Raw genomic sequence first — 17,051 nt, 5'->3', positions numbered from 1 at the left:
GCTGGATATATGCAATGCAATGGAAGTGATCGATCGAAACAGGGTGCATGCTATTGCTAGCGGAAAACAGTTTTTAGCGCACGGGTGTATACGTGCTTGCATGCTATCTAAATAATTATTAAAAAATATGAAAAAAATTTACAAGATAGATTAATATGAGTCATCTCGCTTCATAAACATGCAAGTTTAAATTTAACTTCTACAAGTTATAGCAAAATAAAAAACAAAACTGAAACTAAGTATACGCACATTCATAATTATTTTTGTTATTTTTTCTATAATTTATAGAAGTTTAATTTAAACTTGCATGGTGATGGAATGATATAACTCACATTAAACTTGTCAATTTTTTTATATTTTTGATAACTATTAAGATAACATGCAAGCAACACGTATACGTGCGTAAAAAACAAACTGCTTTATTGTTAGCTAGCTGTTTGTTGATGGAATAATATTATTTCCTTGGGATAGGGACGGAAGCGGAGGAATCAGCTACCTACCTACCTTGCAAAAGGACGTACGTTGTTGATTCATGATACCGACCGACGTGTTCGTGCCCGTGTATGCATGGAATATATAGGATGGCCGCCAATGGTAAGAGTTTATTAAGGACGATCGAAAATGGACGACAGCTATATCATCATGAGTACAGTCATCTGTCAAAACACGGGCAGAGTACGTTGATTAGTAGCAAAGGGTTGAAAAATTAAGATTGTAGGGAGAAAATATTTTTATAGCTTGGTTTGATATATTGACAAGATAAATTAATGCAATATATATCATAGTTTAATTTATCTTTTTTTATAACGTATAAATCGGATTTAAAGTTGCAAGTTTGTTAGTGATATAACTCACATCAATTTATTTTGTTAATTTTGCTAATATTTTTTATGACTATTTAACTAGCATAAAATTTATTTTGTTAATTTTGCTAATACTTTTTATGACTATTTAAATAGCAGGAATGAAAAAGTTGGATAGGTAACCGACGATGAAATCCATCTCCAATTTTTGGTCACAAGCCTACACCTTGTTTATGCGACCAATAATATGCGTCTACTTCTAACGGCGAAGCTTCCATAAAGTACGCAAATTAAGATGGTCCAACCCCTGCCCGCACGGGTCAACCGGATCTTATTATACTGTACGATTAGAGAAGACGAAAGTAACTAGATGAACAACGCAATTGCTACATTTTCTCGATACAATTTTTTTAAAGAAATTCGTTAAATTTTGGATTTGATCTAGGATACCGGTCAAACAAAAAAATTCTATACATTTTTTTTGTTCCTTACATTTGCTTCAGAACTCATGGCGCAGGGAGATTAAAAATTTACATTTTAGTTTAGAGACATAGGCCGCGTTCGTCCACGTTAGTATCTTTTTCCGCGTGCACGTTTTTCGAACTACTTTAAAAAAATCATATTAATCTATTTTATATTTTTTAAATAATTAATAATTAATTAATCATGTATTAATCTATTAATACTTTTCTTGCACGGAGTAAATTAACTTACCCACCTCATCACCGAACACGGCCATAGTGATGTTAATAATTCTACACCGCCAATGCTGCTCTCCTCCACCGGCTTCGCCGCTACTGCTGATCGCCATTTGTCCGGCTCCTCTTCACCGGCTTCGTGCCCGCACTGCTTGTGCCCTTTGTGCTGCCTCACCACGTGACGTCCGTGATATCAAATGATGGATACACTTCGTAATTTGTCTCGCCCGAACGAGATTAGCATATAACGAGATTATCTATGATAGGCATGTTATAGAGTTACATGCATTAGAGCAAGTATAATAGCTGACTATAAGCCAGCTAAACGCTGATGTGAAAGAGAGAAGGGAGAAAAGAGAGGAGGAGCTGGCTATAAATTTATAACCAACTCAGACACAAGAACCAACACACCATGTGAGAGACATGTGGTCCTGTATTAAAGATAAAGAGCTAACCATTATATGAGTGGGCTATAAAAAACTACAAGTAGTCTTATAGCCGGCTTATTGACTATATTATTAGCCTTCTGTTGTACGGATGGTCAAAGCTAGCGTCGCTAGCTAGGTCTCCATGAGAGCATGACTAATAATATAGCCAACAGACTATCTATAAAGACTTTTTTAGTCTTCTTATAGGCCACTCATATAATGGTTAACTCTTTATCTTTAATGCAGGACCCACATATCTATCTTACATGATGTCTTGGTTCTTATGCCTGAGCTGACTATAAATTTATAGCCAGCTTCTCCTCTCTTCTCTTCCACATCATCATTTAGCTGTTTTATAGTCTGCTATTATACTTGATCTGAGGCTTTTGACCTTTCGACGTCCTTTGTCTGGTTGACGTTGCCTTTTAAAATATAATTTTATGATTTAAATCTTATATTAAAATATAATTATTTTTAATATTATGTATAGTACTACTTCTATTAATAAATTGTCATACAATATGTTTTCTATTTGTGCCTACGTAAACCCACTTCGTTATTCTACTTTTATTAAGCAACGATTAATCTTTTTTCACAATCTTAAGTAATGTAGAAATTGTTAATTAAGTTAGTGTATGTATGTATGCGCCAGCCATAAGCGGCAGCATATATATAACTCGTGACATGCATGCATGCATTGACAAAGTGCATCATATTCATGTGTAGGTGGCGTGCATCCGAGGCAACGTACGTACAAAGGAAGCAAATATATAATGTAATAAATCAAATTTTTGAATAAGACGAAGGTTCAAACGTAGATAAAAAGGTAAACGATGTTAAAAAAAAATCGGAGGACACATGATTAGGAAGCACTAATAAGCATGCAGGCTAGCTAGCTAAGAAATGCATGCTAATTAAGGAAGCACTAATAGAATCGTTTACCTTCTTATTCAAAAATTTATATAATAATTATTGACTATTTTATTATAATTTGATTTATTACTAAATTAACTTTAAGTATGATTATAATTTTGTATATTTAGACAAATTTTTTAAATAAGACGAATAATCGAATGTAAATAAAAAAGTTAACGACGTTGAAAAAAACAAACGGAGTATATTTGGGTTCCAATAATAGTAGTATCCGACTCTCTCCACGGATCGACTAGGGCCGCGTTCGGCAACAAACTAGTTAACTAAGCCTCTCTCGTTTTCCGTGCGTACGCTTCCCGAACTGTTAAATGGTGTATTTTTTTAAAAATTTTCTATAGAAAAGTTGTTTTAAAAAATCATATTAATCTATTTTATATTTTTTTAGTAATTAATAATTAATTAATCATGTACTAATCTATTATTATATTTTCCGTGTCAGAACATAATTTAACTTATCCACGTACCACGAACGCGGCCTAGATGTAGCACCATGGTTGCATTCGTTCAATAAGATTATTTTTAGATTGCTAATCAACATGTTTGTCGTGTTGTCGTAGAAGCAACCAAAAGATCATGAAAACTTCTGTGCGTTTTACTTATGTTGTTATAAATCAAAGGTTCAATTTTTAACTTTAAATACGGATTTAAATACGGAGTTGATTATGAGATTTATCGTATTTTATTTTTCAGCCTTACGTTTTATATTGCTATAAGCTTTGTTTGTAAATATATTATTTGATTTGTCTGTACAGGAAGAACAAAAGATGTTCGCGGGAAACAGAGTAAGCAAACACAGGGTAGTTCCGCTCGCAAAAGATATATCGTTCCAAGCAGAGGACGTAAACACCCCACCTAAACGCCGACTCCACACAAAACACTTATTTAGAGTATATTAATTTGCTTCGCATACTTAATTTATCTAAAATTGCCACGGCATTTTAACTTTAAGATTTCGTTAACAAATATAGATCTATACTTAAGCTGACATAAGATAAGTTTGCTAGGCTTTATTGTGTCGTTAGTACGTGTATCCGTTGGGGCTGTTTGTAGGCTCATCTTTTAGTTTTTCTTATACTTTTCTTTAAGCTTTTGCTTATACTTATAAGATAAATTTTGAATTTAATATTAAATTTACAGTATATTTTATGATTTATCTTATCGTAGTTTATTTTGCAGTTTTGATTTTTAGATCACTAAGAATATGTACATAAAATTTTTATTCATAAATTATTTTTATTTATAAATATGACGTTTGACTTTTTTTATAAATAAGCCAAATAGTCATCTTCTTGGTTAGTTGCCACACTTATCGCTAACAAAGTCTGACTATGCTAGTTATGTGTTTGGTTGGTAGCCACAAGTGTAGCCATATTCTTTTATTGCAATTTAGATCTCACGTGTCAATGATTTTAAAAATAAGCTCCATTTTATTGGTAAAGTATGGGTAGGATTTGGATGTTCTCAATTTTGGCAGGTGCAGTAAACCTAGCAACCTTACTATATTAACCAAACAATCCTTTTGTACTAGAGATGTAATCTTGCTATAAGTGTAACATAAACCAAACACATTCCTGATTTTAGCAAATTTAAATACCTTAAAATATAACAAGCTTAGACAAGTTATATATAGTAGCCAACCAAACAACCTATTAGTGCCATCACCACCATTTGTTTCACATCCTCTCTTCGGCGAGCTGCTGGTAGAGAAGGGAAGAGGATCCATCTATTTAATAAATTTCATAGCGACTTTAGTTTTTTTTATCTAAATAAAGCCACCTCTCTTTTTCTTACTGTTATGCTTAATTATAAGATAACATTTAATTTTTAAAACTTACTTTTGAAGTTGATTTTTAAGTATTTGTATCATAGTTTATATTTTATCGTTTGTTGTTAGATCATTAAGAGCCCATATAAGTTTTACCAATAAATCATATTTTAATTATTAATAAGGCGGTTTTAATAAGCTGATTCAGTTTGCTTACATGACCGACGAGTTAAAAAGACCACTCGTTACATAGTTGCACTCTCAGGACTCAGGAGCTAGCTAGCTACGACTAAATATTAAATTTCATCCTGACTTTATTTCAGATCGATTAGAAAATAATTATTTTATTGCGATGTGAGATTACATTATTCCAGATACACATGTTGAAATGGAATGAATGAATCCCTATTTATTCATTATTGGGTATAGTACGTAGTATCACCATGCAGGTACGTACGGACTGATCGATACGATGGAATGGGAATGGAAATGGAAATACGGGACGTTAATTAGATAAGTCTTCCAATGGAGTAGTCGGTAATTTTGTCGTAGTAGCGATCCCAGATCATCCTGCCGCCGTAGTTGAGCCTGTCTCGGATGTACATCACCAGCGTGTAGTAGAGCTCCTTGGGCGACAGGTACCCCGCGTCCTGCCCCGACGACGCCACCAGCCCCAGGCACACCTGGCTCCCCGGGTACGCCGCCGCCCACTTCTCCCACGCCTCCCTCGGCGCCGCCGTGCAGTTCTCCTCGCCGGCGCCGAACATCCTCACGTGGATGCGCGCGAACAGCCCCGTCGCCAGCGCCTTCTCCAGCCGCCTGTCCGGGTACTCGCACCGCGGCGTCGCCGTCAGCATCACCCCTTTCTTGCCGCCGCCGTACTTGCTGTAGCCGTCGAGCTTCCTGGCCAGCTGGTCGTAGTGGTCGCCGGAGCCCCGGTCGATGAAGAAGTCGATGCCGTCCACCACCGCGTTGCCGAAGGGGCGGAACACGCCCTTGCGGCGGCCCGCGAGGACGGAGTTCCAGAGGTTGTCGGCGACGTCGGACGCCGACTGGGAGGACGGGAGGGAGTAGTCGCCTCCCTGGCCGCCGATGGAGAGGAGCACGACGATGCCCTTGCGCTGGCAGTGCTTGATGTGGGAGCCGACGTCGCGGAGGTCGTGGCCGGAGAGGTCGAGGCTGTAGCGGCCGTGGCCGAAGACGCTGTAGAAGGAGATGATGACGGTGTTGTAGTGGCCGGTGTCGCAGGCCTCCCTGAGCGTGCCCTCGTCGGCGTGGCGGCCCCAGACGACGGCGGTCCCGACATCGCCGGCGGTTGGCTTGCTGGCGAGCAGCAGGAAGAAGGCCAGGGGGAGGAGAGCCGCCGGAATGCACGAACGGCGCCGGAACGACGCCATTAATTATTTTCAAGGGTCGTTACGTACACGTAGGAATTAATTAAGCTGAAAACTAATCAGTAGCTAGGTAGCTAAGCTGATGGAGTTTGCAGTGAGGATGTGTTTGATTTGGGACGCATGCAGCATATATATATCATATATGCGTAGCAGCTAGCTTGCTTTGTTTATTAATTTGTTCTTGAATTTGTTGTGTGCTGCTGCACGCATATATGCAGAATGCAGCTAGTGCTAAGCTGCTATACCGTGTGCTGCAGCAAGTCTACTCTGCATTGATGCGTGGGAGAAGCTGTTCATCATCTTCATCAGCTAGCTAGCTCATGGCTGAAGCTGACGATGGATCAATAATACACGCTCGCCTGCACAAATGGACCGACGACTCGTATCGTATATACGGACGCCGGACATTTTGCGGCAGCTTCAGAAACCGATGGCGCTGGATTATTGCTCCACTGTCACCCATATATCGATTCCTAGCCTTTTTTTTTAAAAAAAAATCAAACACTTCAAACGTACTCCCTCCACCTTAAAAAATAATTTGTTTCCCGATTTATCATCAAAATTTAATACTACCTCCATCCCATAATAACGCCATTTTTCGATTACTGTGCCCAATATTTTGACTATTCGTTTTATTTAAAAAAAATTATAAAAAACTTTAAAAAATTAGTCACGCATAAAGTATTATTTATATTTTATCATCTATTAACAATAAAAATATTAATCGCAAAAAATTTTAAATAAGATGCAGAGTCAAAATATTATATATAGAAACTAAAAATTGATCTTCTTTCAGGAGTAAGTATTTCTTTTGACAGATGGAGTACATAAGCTGGCATAGGGCTCGCGTAGGATTATTTGCTCATCATACTGTTTCCCCTCTCTTTTATATTTTATATATGTAGAAATAAACAGTCTGGAAATGTAAGTTCAATACCTCCCATGTGTTACTACCTCGGCCAAAAATAAGTCCATTTTTTACATTACTTTGGACAAGTTCTTATCTAGATTTAGGTGCAAAAGTAAATCTTTTTGGACTTATGAATTCGTTAATCCTAAAAGTAGTTGGTGGTAGATTCATCGACCTCATTGCGTCACCCAGTTAATTAGTCATTGAATGGTGACATTATCATTCAACATGAACGAGTTGAGTTTTTCTAAATAAGTAAGAAAACCGGTAATTCGAGGTTAACATCACATCTACTATTAAGTTTTTGTTAAAAAGCGTCGCCTTGCCATCTATCTATTTGACCGAAACTTAGTCATGAACATTTAGAGAACATATAATTTACCTTCGAGCAATTAGAAAAGTTGGTCGCCGGCAAGTAGGAAAGCTAGTTGGCATGAGGCAAATGTGACAAGTAGGAGAGCTAGTTGCTAGTACAAGGGTAGTAGATCACCTACGTAAACTCTATTGTTGCAAGGAATAGAGATAACGAGATGAACCCGCAAGGAGACAAGTAGCTCCTCAAGAGATGGATTTCACTCAGGACTGACGATTCATATCAATTACGTTAGTAAGAAGTATGCTTTCAAAATATCCGGAGACCAGTACTCAAGTGCAAGTGTCAGCTTACGAGGTGGTCTAAGATATCATCCAAATTAAGGCCTACGTGGCCTCTCCCTTTTAAGGGGTAGTATTGTAACTTTTTTACATAACCCGGTTCTTAGGCTATGAAAATCCATCACCTCCATTACACATGAGGAGATGACATGATAAATCATAAAAGTGGCACTTGAGCATTCAATACTCAAATTCACATTCAACTAGAATTAATAGCAATGTGAAGTTACCTTTCACTGTCTATTCTTATTTTTGTTTGTGACTCAAGTTACAATAGTTTTAATATGTTAAAATGGATGTAGTATATATCATTAGAATAATTTTACCATTATCGATAAAATACCGGGAGATATCATATTTTCTAGTATAAAATTTGTTAATTAAACTTTGTACCTCGAAGTGTAAATTTTGGTACTTCGATATACATCTTACGGATGGTAACATTGCCCATATCATTATGGTTTACCGAAGGGATAATTATGTTGTTACACATGTTTCAAATTTCAATTATAATTTTACCTCTGGTTCATGATTCTTCCTTACTAATTTTTTAACCGAAGCTTCTGTCTAATAAGTCCCATAATTAGGGGCTGTTTAGTTCCCAAAAATTTTCACCCAGAAATAACACATCGAATCTCTGGACACCTAAATAGAGTATTAAATATAGATGAGAAATCGTGAGACGAATCTTTTGAGCCTAGTAGTACATGATTAGCCATAGTGTTACAGTAACCAACATGCGCTAATGACGATTAATTAGGCTCAAAAGATCCGTCTCACGGTTTACAGGCCAACCGTGAAATTCGTTTTTTCATTCGTGTCCGAAACCTCTTCCGACGTCCGGTCAAACGTCTAATGTGACATCCAAAAATTTTCATTTCACCAACTAAGCACCCCCTTAATCTAAAACACTACACTGCACACAATTAAAATGAACTTCATTGCTATTATTTTATGGGATTACAAACAATAATAGTATTTTATTGTGTTGGGATTATTACATCCTTGTAGCTAGAAATCCTTTATTGATCATTACATGGGTCGCCATGGTTAATTAATTCCGGTCAGCCGGAGAGGATAGAGTTAAGCAGCTTTTCCAGCGGAGTAGCCGGTCTTGTTGTCGTAGTATCTATCCCAGATCATGACGCCGCCGTAGTTGGGCTTCTCTACGATGTAGCTGAGCACGCTGGAGAAGAGAACCTTACGTGGCAGGTAGGCCTTCGCGTCCTGCTCCGGCGAGGCCACCACGCCGATGTACACCAGGCTGCCGGAGTACGCCGCCGCCCACCTCTCCCACGTCTCCCTGTGGTGCGTGGCGCAGCTGACGTCGTCGCCGCCGAACACCCGGACGTGGATGTGCGAGAACAGCCCCGTCGCCAGCGCCTTGTCGAGGCGGTGGTCCGGGTAAGAGCACCGCGTCGTCGCCGTCAGCAGCATCTCGTACTTGTAGTGGCTGAACAGCTGCCGCGCCAGCTCGTCGTAGTGCTCCGCGCCGCCCTGGTCGATGAACAGGTCGATGCCGTCCACCACCGCGTCGCCGAAGGGCCGGAACACGTCCTTGCGGCCGCCGCCGAGGTAGGCGTTCCACAAGTTGTTGGCGACGTCGGCCGCCGACTGGTTGGTCGGGAGGGAGTACTCACCGCCCTGGCCGCCGACGGAGAGGAGCACTGCGATGTTCTTGGACTGGCAGTGCTTGATGTCGGCGCCGACGGCGTGGAGCGGGTGGCCGGAGAGGTCGAGGCTGTAGCGGCCGTGGCCGAAGACGCTGTAGAAGGAGATGATGACGCTGGTGTAGAGGCCGGTGTCGCAGGCCTCGCGCAAGGAGCCCTCGTCTTTGTGGCGGCCCCAGAAGACGACGGTCTCGCCGGTGTTGACGGCGGCCGCCTGGCCGGCGAGCAGGAGGAGGAAGGTCGTCAGGGGGAAGAAGAGAGCATGAATTCTTGGACGGCGTCGGGACGCCATGGGTGACGAGTGGTAATTAATTAGGTGAAGTTAATGGCTATTAATTAGCTTTTGATGGAGTCTGCAGAGAGCACATGCAGGCGTGTAGTTTTTATACATATATAGCAGCTAGTACATGTTTGTCTTCATGAGCTGATGGTCGCCTTTGACACGGCTACGTACGTGCTTCCTCCTCCTCCTTTTTTTTAACCTTTTATTTTGAAATTTGAAGACCAAATTCTTCCATTCTTATTTCTACATTTGAACATTTCCTCGGGCTATACAACACAACATTGCCATACTATATAAATTGTCGCACTATGAGATAAGAGTAGGCATGGCTGGGTTCTTCTACCACGAAAATCTAACTAGCTGGCGAACCAGCTTTCTTAATGCGGCTATGAAAATAAATGGGGATTAAATGTATTGATATGGAAATAAATTTTGATAGAGTTTGGTTTAAAGTTTAAACAGAAAAAGGTTCACAAAATAAGAAAAATATCCCCGTTTCATATCGTATGACATTATGTTTTTTCTTAGATCAAATTTATTTGAGCTCACCTAGATATATTTATTAAAAGAAACATGATGTTTGTATCACACATTTATAGACTGAGGGCGTATACTATAAAAATATAATGGTGAATTTAATGAAACGAAATTATTGCTAAACTATGTATAGCTTGATTAAAATTTTAAAAACGTTTGACTAAGTCAAAATAATTGTAATATAAAATGGAGAGAGTATTGACCAGATGGGTACAAACTCTAAGGTATAGAAACACATCTATACATATTTCTTCTCTCCTCTAACAGAAAGTACAAAAACTCTGTACATGTAGTTGTATCATTCACATGACAATTAATACTGTCTATACTTTCTGTTGGGTGGGAGCAAAAACAGTTATGAAAATATTTTTTATCATGGACGTACAGTGAGTAGCTACACCTAGTAGTAGGATCTAATTTTCCTATATATATATATATATCTAATTTTCATATATATATATATATTAGCATATATATATATAACTAGAAAATTTTATATTATGAAACGAAGAAAGTATAATTTCTTTGTTCCGGCATTAATTACAATACATAAATATGGGATGTTGCAGGAGTTCCAAATGATACTATCATTTATTTATCTATGTTGTGTAGCACATACATACAACTTCAGAAATCATTTTTTTATAAAAAGAACAGAACATGAATGTCTATCTAAAATGACTTGTGGTGTCTGGCACTCTTAACCAGGGTTGAAGACAAAATCACAAATTCAATCAAATTAACATGAGGAACCTTGTCCATCTTTTAAAACAACTCTGAATTTTCATATGATAAAATGTTTTAATTTACATATGTTCATCTATATTAATTTATATATGTGTCTAAATTTATTAACATTTATATAAATCTATGAAAGAAAAGATTCTAATATAATTTATGGTGATGAATATATATATGATTTTTCTCATCCTTAAGGATGTATCATGGGATACTACTATTTTCTATGTAAAATTTAGTATTTGTATATCCGAGGTAAATACAAGCTATTGTCCTTTGTTATAAGCACATGGGATTCGACCTAGCAGCGATGACTATAACAGTCCTATCAATGGATGCTGTGAGTGAAAATATACAACATATCTACTCATCGTGCTGTGCATGTGTGATTACTCCCAACAAGAAGATATGATTCAGATGTGATTGATATACAGCTAGTATTATATATGAAACATTATGACTCATGACATCGTTTTACTGTGATGCTACTCATAATTAATAAATCACGACAAAGCTTTCGGCTGGAAGTCCGATATATCGAGTTGAAAATATCGGCCACATCACTGCATGCTCTCTGCTCGATATATCGGTTATATATTGGAGTTTCGTGTTTACTATCGGTTTTTTGTTTGGTAGTAGAAATAAATTAGAAAGATATGCAAATTAGATTTTAGCGTGATACTTTATGACTTGGATTTATTTTGTCATAGATAGAGAGGGGATTTTCTCTCTATTGGCACGTCTTATCAATGTAGTGAAAAGTGTGATATATAGTTTGCTTCTAAACTCTCTTTCCCAATCCATCCCAAAACTCACACAACCAAGAGTTAACAAACTTCGCCTGAGTTTTTAGGTTAGTTTTTTCTTGGATTTTTCCTCGTTTTTTGCACGTGCTTTCCGAACGATTAATCCCTCTCTCCCAAACAAACCAATCTTTTGGTTTCCATGTGTAGTGTTTGACCATCCGTTTTATTTAAAAAAATTATAAGAATTTGAAAAAAATAGTCATACGTAAAGTATTATTCATGGTTTATTATCTAATAAAAATAAAAATATTAATCATAATTTTTTTAAATAAGACGAATAGTCAAACATTATAGTTAATAAGTGAAAAATTGGTTTGTTTTGAGATGGAGGGAGTAGGCGATGTTTACTTCCCAAAATCATTTCCTAGAAACATCTTTTGGACACCTAAATAGAGCATTAAATATTAATGAAAATTAAAACTAATTATCAGTTGTGGGAAAATCATGAGACGAATTTTGAGCCTAATTAGTACATGATTAGCCATAAGTGCTACAATAACCAATATGTTCTTATGATGAATTAATTAGACTTAAAAAATTCATTTTACGGTTTCTAAACGAAATCTAAAATTTGTTTTGTAATTAGATTATATTTAGTACTTCAGATGTAACCCGTCCAAAAAATTTTTGAACTAAGCGGGACCTAGGTTTCAAGAGAAGTGAATTAAAAATTTTCTATAGCCTGTCTGCGGCAGTATTAATAGCTGGAGAGGGGATATGACATACCATTGTGATAATGACAGTGGTAAAAGTAGAAAAGTATTACTCCTCTATCAAACCAAATCAGTTTTAGATATAATGTTTGACTATTTGTCTTATTAAAAAAATTACGATTTATTTTTATTAGATAATAAAATATGAATAATGCTATATGTGTGACTAATTTTTTAAAAACTTTATAAAAATGATCAAACGCTCGACAAAAAACCCAAAAGTTGGTTTTTTTTCTAGAGGAGGAAGTCAGTAAAAATTGGTCAAGTTACAGTGGTGACGTATCTGCAAGGGGCCAACACCTATCCATTCTTCACGTCTCCCACCTAGCTTGGCACGCACCACTCTTCACGTCTGCCGCCTGCCGCCTCTGCCAGGCTCTTTCTTCTTTTTCTTCCGGTGGTGTTCACTCCACAATGGATTGTAAGATTTTCGCTAGACATTTCTTGTTGGGGGTTTTCCGGTGTCGATTGGCTCCCGGAGCTTGGATTGTTAGTTAGATGAGATGAGATGAAACTGAGGAGTTCGTCTGGTTGGATTGTTGCAAGATTTCATCTTTCGTGCTTTTGGTGGGTTCATCCGTGTCAGTTTCTACCAAGAATCCACATGAAGGTGACTCCGGTTCTTGGGGGGAGTTCTTTTCTTAGACAGCGTTTCTGAAACTATATTCCCTTACAGCAAGTATTCTGAGTTTGAATTTTGAGGGTTTTCATCTATTTCTTTTCCCCTACTAAAAAAATATTTCTTTTCTCTTGGAAGTTGTAAATATAGCTTGTATGGTGAAATTGGTGTTTTGTTGCATCGGTGGTTTATTCGTTCTCATTTCTGTTGCCTCGCCATGGTGATAGTAATCGCTGTAGGATTATTTCTCGGTCTTCGGAGAGGGGGGGTCCGGATATTTGGCCCCAATCGATTTCTTTCGGCCATGGGTAAATGTTTTCTGGTTACGCTACTCTTTCATGGTTTATTTGATTTAATGCTAATGATTTTGATGTGACTCTTGGCACATTTCAGGCGTTGATCTTAGGTCGTCAAAAGTTCTTGAGCTTGGACTGTTGGACTATGGAGTTAAGCATGTACTTTACCGCTCGAGTAACAGAAAATTTAAGTATCGTGATGACTACTAATGGGCTTCAGCTTTCTAGGTGAGATCTTCATATCATAGGTAATTTTTATGTGTGGTTAACTGCAACTATTGATGAGCGGTTATAGCCATTGTCTTTGCTCTATCTCTTCTTCTATTGTCCACCTTTGCTAGATTTTATTGTTAGCCACCGAAAGCAATCTTAGGATTATTCTTGTCTCATTCAATTTGTTTTCTCCCATTGATTATTTTATGTAGGAATTCGGATTTGCAACCTAAAGCGAAGTTGTAAATGAAGTGTTTTGGGAGAAGTTCGGTATTTTCTCTAGTTTGGATGGTGAAATTGGTGTTTGTATTTATTTTTGGTAAGCCATGATCTTATGCTTTGCACTTTGGTTCAACCAAAATCTATGGTTGATTTGGGGGAACTGATATGTATTTTGGATAGCTCACACTGTATATATTGTCACGCCCTAAGTTTTACCCAAGCCAAGAATTAATTAAATAATACATTAAAAATAATTTGTTAATTAAAGTTTAAGAGAAAACCCAGTGTAATTTAATTTAATTAGTTGGAAGCTTTTCGGAATATTCTAAAATATCCCGAAAGCATTTTAAATTATTAACAGGATTTATATTTGAATTGTAGTTAGTAAAATTTGCTCAAATAAACTTAATAAAAATCAGCAAAATTAGAGGCAATTTCTTTCTTTTCGTCCTTCCTTTTTCTTTTCTTCTCCCGGTCATCCGTCCGTTCTTTCTTTAGCCATAGGTTTTCGTTTTCGGACCAAAATTTGAGTTTCGCTCGGGTTTCTAGCCCAAAAAGGCCACAGGCCTTCCCCTCCACTCCTCCCGGCAGCCCACCTCCTCCTGTGCCGCACTCCCACCTGCCCACCAGGCCGTGTGCGACCTCCCCCCTTGCCCCAGGAGCGTACTCTCCCCTCTCGCTCCCCTGTGCGCCCCTGCATCCAACCCTCACGCCGTGAGTCAGCCCCCACCTCTCTCCCTCACGGTAAAATCAATTCCTAAATTATTGGGACTCTATTTCGTATCCCTTTGAAACTTTATCTATTTCTTTTTAATAGGGGATGGATAATTAGATTTATCTTTAGCCCTCTCCTATTAATAGACCCATAGAGCCTCGCCTCTTTTTCCTTTTTTTTTTTCAGCCGCATCGCTCCCACGCCGTGTCCCTGCCGAGTTGTCTCCCCTGCCGATCCGCCACCACCCTCCTTGCCGCTGATCATCTGCTGGTCATCCTCTCGGTCACTTCATCAAGGTTCATCCATGCCAAACAGCAAGCAACAGCAGCCGTTGGCCGAGCCCTTTGTTGCAGCCTCGCTCGACGTCCTTGCCACCAATCTTCTGCTGCTGCATGTCCCTGTTCTGTTCGTGCCAAACAGCAAACAAGCAGCAGCAATAAGTCGTCAATTTCTCCACTCAATTTCAGGTTCGCATATGTTTTATTCTTACGAATCAATCTAAATTTATCTACCGTTTAATTGTTTAGGTTTTCTAGCCGAACAACGAGGAACAACAATAATCCATCGTCGATCTCTCCACCAAATCCCAGGTTCGCATACGTTTTACTCATGTGAATCAATCTATTTTTGATCTACCGCGTAATTGTTTAGGTTTTTCAATCTAATTAGCTAGCGTGAGATTGATCTACAGTGCGGACTTTAATTTCGTACACGTAGATTGGTTTAACGTTAAAGTCGTTTAGTTTCCAGTTTAGCGAGTCGTTAAATCTCGATTTAACGGGTCGTCAAATCTTGTCGCTATTCCGCTAACAGTTCATAGGTTTGCGTTTTAGTTCTGATTCGTCGTACGAATCTTTAATTTGTGCACGATTTGGTTCTATCACGTGAATACGTGTGCTGTTCGTAAATTTTCCGAGCCGTGGCCTAACCCACGCTCGAAGTCCCCATCACCTCGCTCGGCCCATCTCCTCCTCCTTTCCTTCCCTCCCGCTGGGCCGGCCCAGAGGCCGTAGCCCACTGGCGCCCCGGAGTCTGGTTCACCTCCCCCTCTCCCGGCCGCCGACAGGTGGAGCCCACCTATCGGAGGCGTCTCCCTCCTCTGTCCGTCCGCTCGCGCGCGCTAGCCGCGTCGCGCGTCGATCTCGCCACCGCCACAGTTGGGCAACGCTGCCGCTCACCCGCTTCGCGCCTCCCTCGCGATCTTGTTGCACCGGAAACGCCCCGTCGTGCCGCGCGGTGCGTGTGCCTCGCGCCGTGCTTGGTCGCCGCGTCGCCCGCTGCCCTCGCGCTCGCGCGTGTAGCTGGGCATAAAGTTTAAATTAACAACAAAAGGTTCACAAAATAAGAAAAAATATCCCCGTTTCATATCGTGTGACATTATGCTTTTTCTTAGATCAAATTTATTAGAGTTCATCTAGATATATTTATATAAAAAAAACTTGATGTTTGTATCACACATTGAGAGACTGAGGGTGTATACTACAAAAATATAACGGTGAATTTAATGAAACGAAATTATTGCTAAACTATGTATAGCTTGATTAAAATTTTAAAAACGTTTGGCTAAGTCAAAATAATTGCAATATAAAATGGAGAGAGTGCGGACCAGATGGAGGATATCCAAATCGCAAATTGACGTTGGCGTGTATGGACCGAATAAAAGTCCAGTCGTACTACACGTACGGAGGTGGTCTCGATGCATGCTTGCTTTGACCGATTTCGTCTCTACTCCACCTAATTAATTAAGCGAATGCTCCAGCTTCACAAACCAAGGGCGGAGGGTCCGGATTTTATTGCTTTATACTCGTTCTCCGTTTAATATTATAAGTATTTATATCCTTATCTAGATTAATCCATTAATAAATACATACCATATTTGTGTGTATATATATATATGTTTATATTTATTAGCATATATATATATATATAGATGAAACTGGAAAGTTTTATATTATGAACGGATGAAGTATAATTTCTTTGTTCCAGTATTAATTACATACATAAATATGGCATGTTGCAGGAGTTCCAAATGATGCTATCATTTATTTATCTATGATGTGTAGCACATACATACAACTTCAGAAATCATTTTTTATAAAAAGAACAGTACATGAAGGTCTATCTAAAATGACTTGTGGTGTCTGGCACTCTTAACCAGGGTTGAAGACAAAATCACAAATTCAATCAAATTAACATGAGGAATCTTGTCCATCTTTTTTTAAAAAAAACAACTCTATATTTTAATATGATAAAATATTTTAATTTACATATGTTCATCTATATCAATTTATATATGTGTCTAAATTTATTAATATTTATATAAATCTATGAAAGAAAAGATTCTTATATAATTTATGGTGATTATATATATATATAGCATTTTTCTTATCTTTAAAAAGATACCACGAGGTATTACTTTTTTATATGTAAAATTTAAAATTTAGTACTCGCAGCGATGACTATAAACAGTCCTATCAATGGATGCTGTGAGTGAAAATATACAACATATCAACTCAACGTGCTGTGCATGTGTGATTATTAAGATATGATTCAGATGTGATTGATACACAGCTATTATATATGAAACATTATGACTCATGACATCGTCTTACTGTGATGCTACTCATAATTAATAAATCACGACAAAGCTTTCG

General features: G+C 38.3%; 2 protein-coding genes across 2 annotated transcripts; both read right to left on the bottom strand.

Moving 5' to 3' along the window:
- Positions 1 to 5,135: 5,135 nt before the first annotated feature.
- On the bottom strand, positions 5,136 to 6,038 carry LOC102700280 (xylanase inhibitor protein 2-like). The gene has a single exon (XM_006663057.1). It carries the CDS (start codon positions 6,022 to 6,024, stop codon positions 5,137 to 5,139), a length of 888 nt encoding a protein of 295 aa, XP_006663120.1. The 5' UTR covers positions 6,025 to 6,038; the 3' UTR covers position 5,136.
- Positions 6,039 to 8,668: 2,630 nt separating this feature from the next.
- On the bottom strand, positions 8,669 to 9,547 carry LOC102702897 (xylanase inhibitor protein 2-like). The gene has a single exon (XM_006663618.1). It carries the CDS (start codon positions 9,545 to 9,547, stop codon positions 8,669 to 8,671), a length of 879 nt encoding a protein of 292 aa, XP_006663681.1.
- Positions 9,548 to 17,051: the final 7,504 nt, after the last annotated feature.

This window comes from Oryza brachyantha, chromosome 11 (assembly GCF_000231095.2).
Source record: "Oryza brachyantha chromosome 11, ObraRS2, whole genome shotgun sequence".
Classification (NCBI taxonomy): Eukaryota; Viridiplantae; Streptophyta; class Magnoliopsida; order Poales; family Poaceae; genus Oryza; species Oryza brachyantha.
Note: the sequence above shows the minus strand (reverse complement) of the source record. Positions and strands in the feature narration are given on the sequence as shown.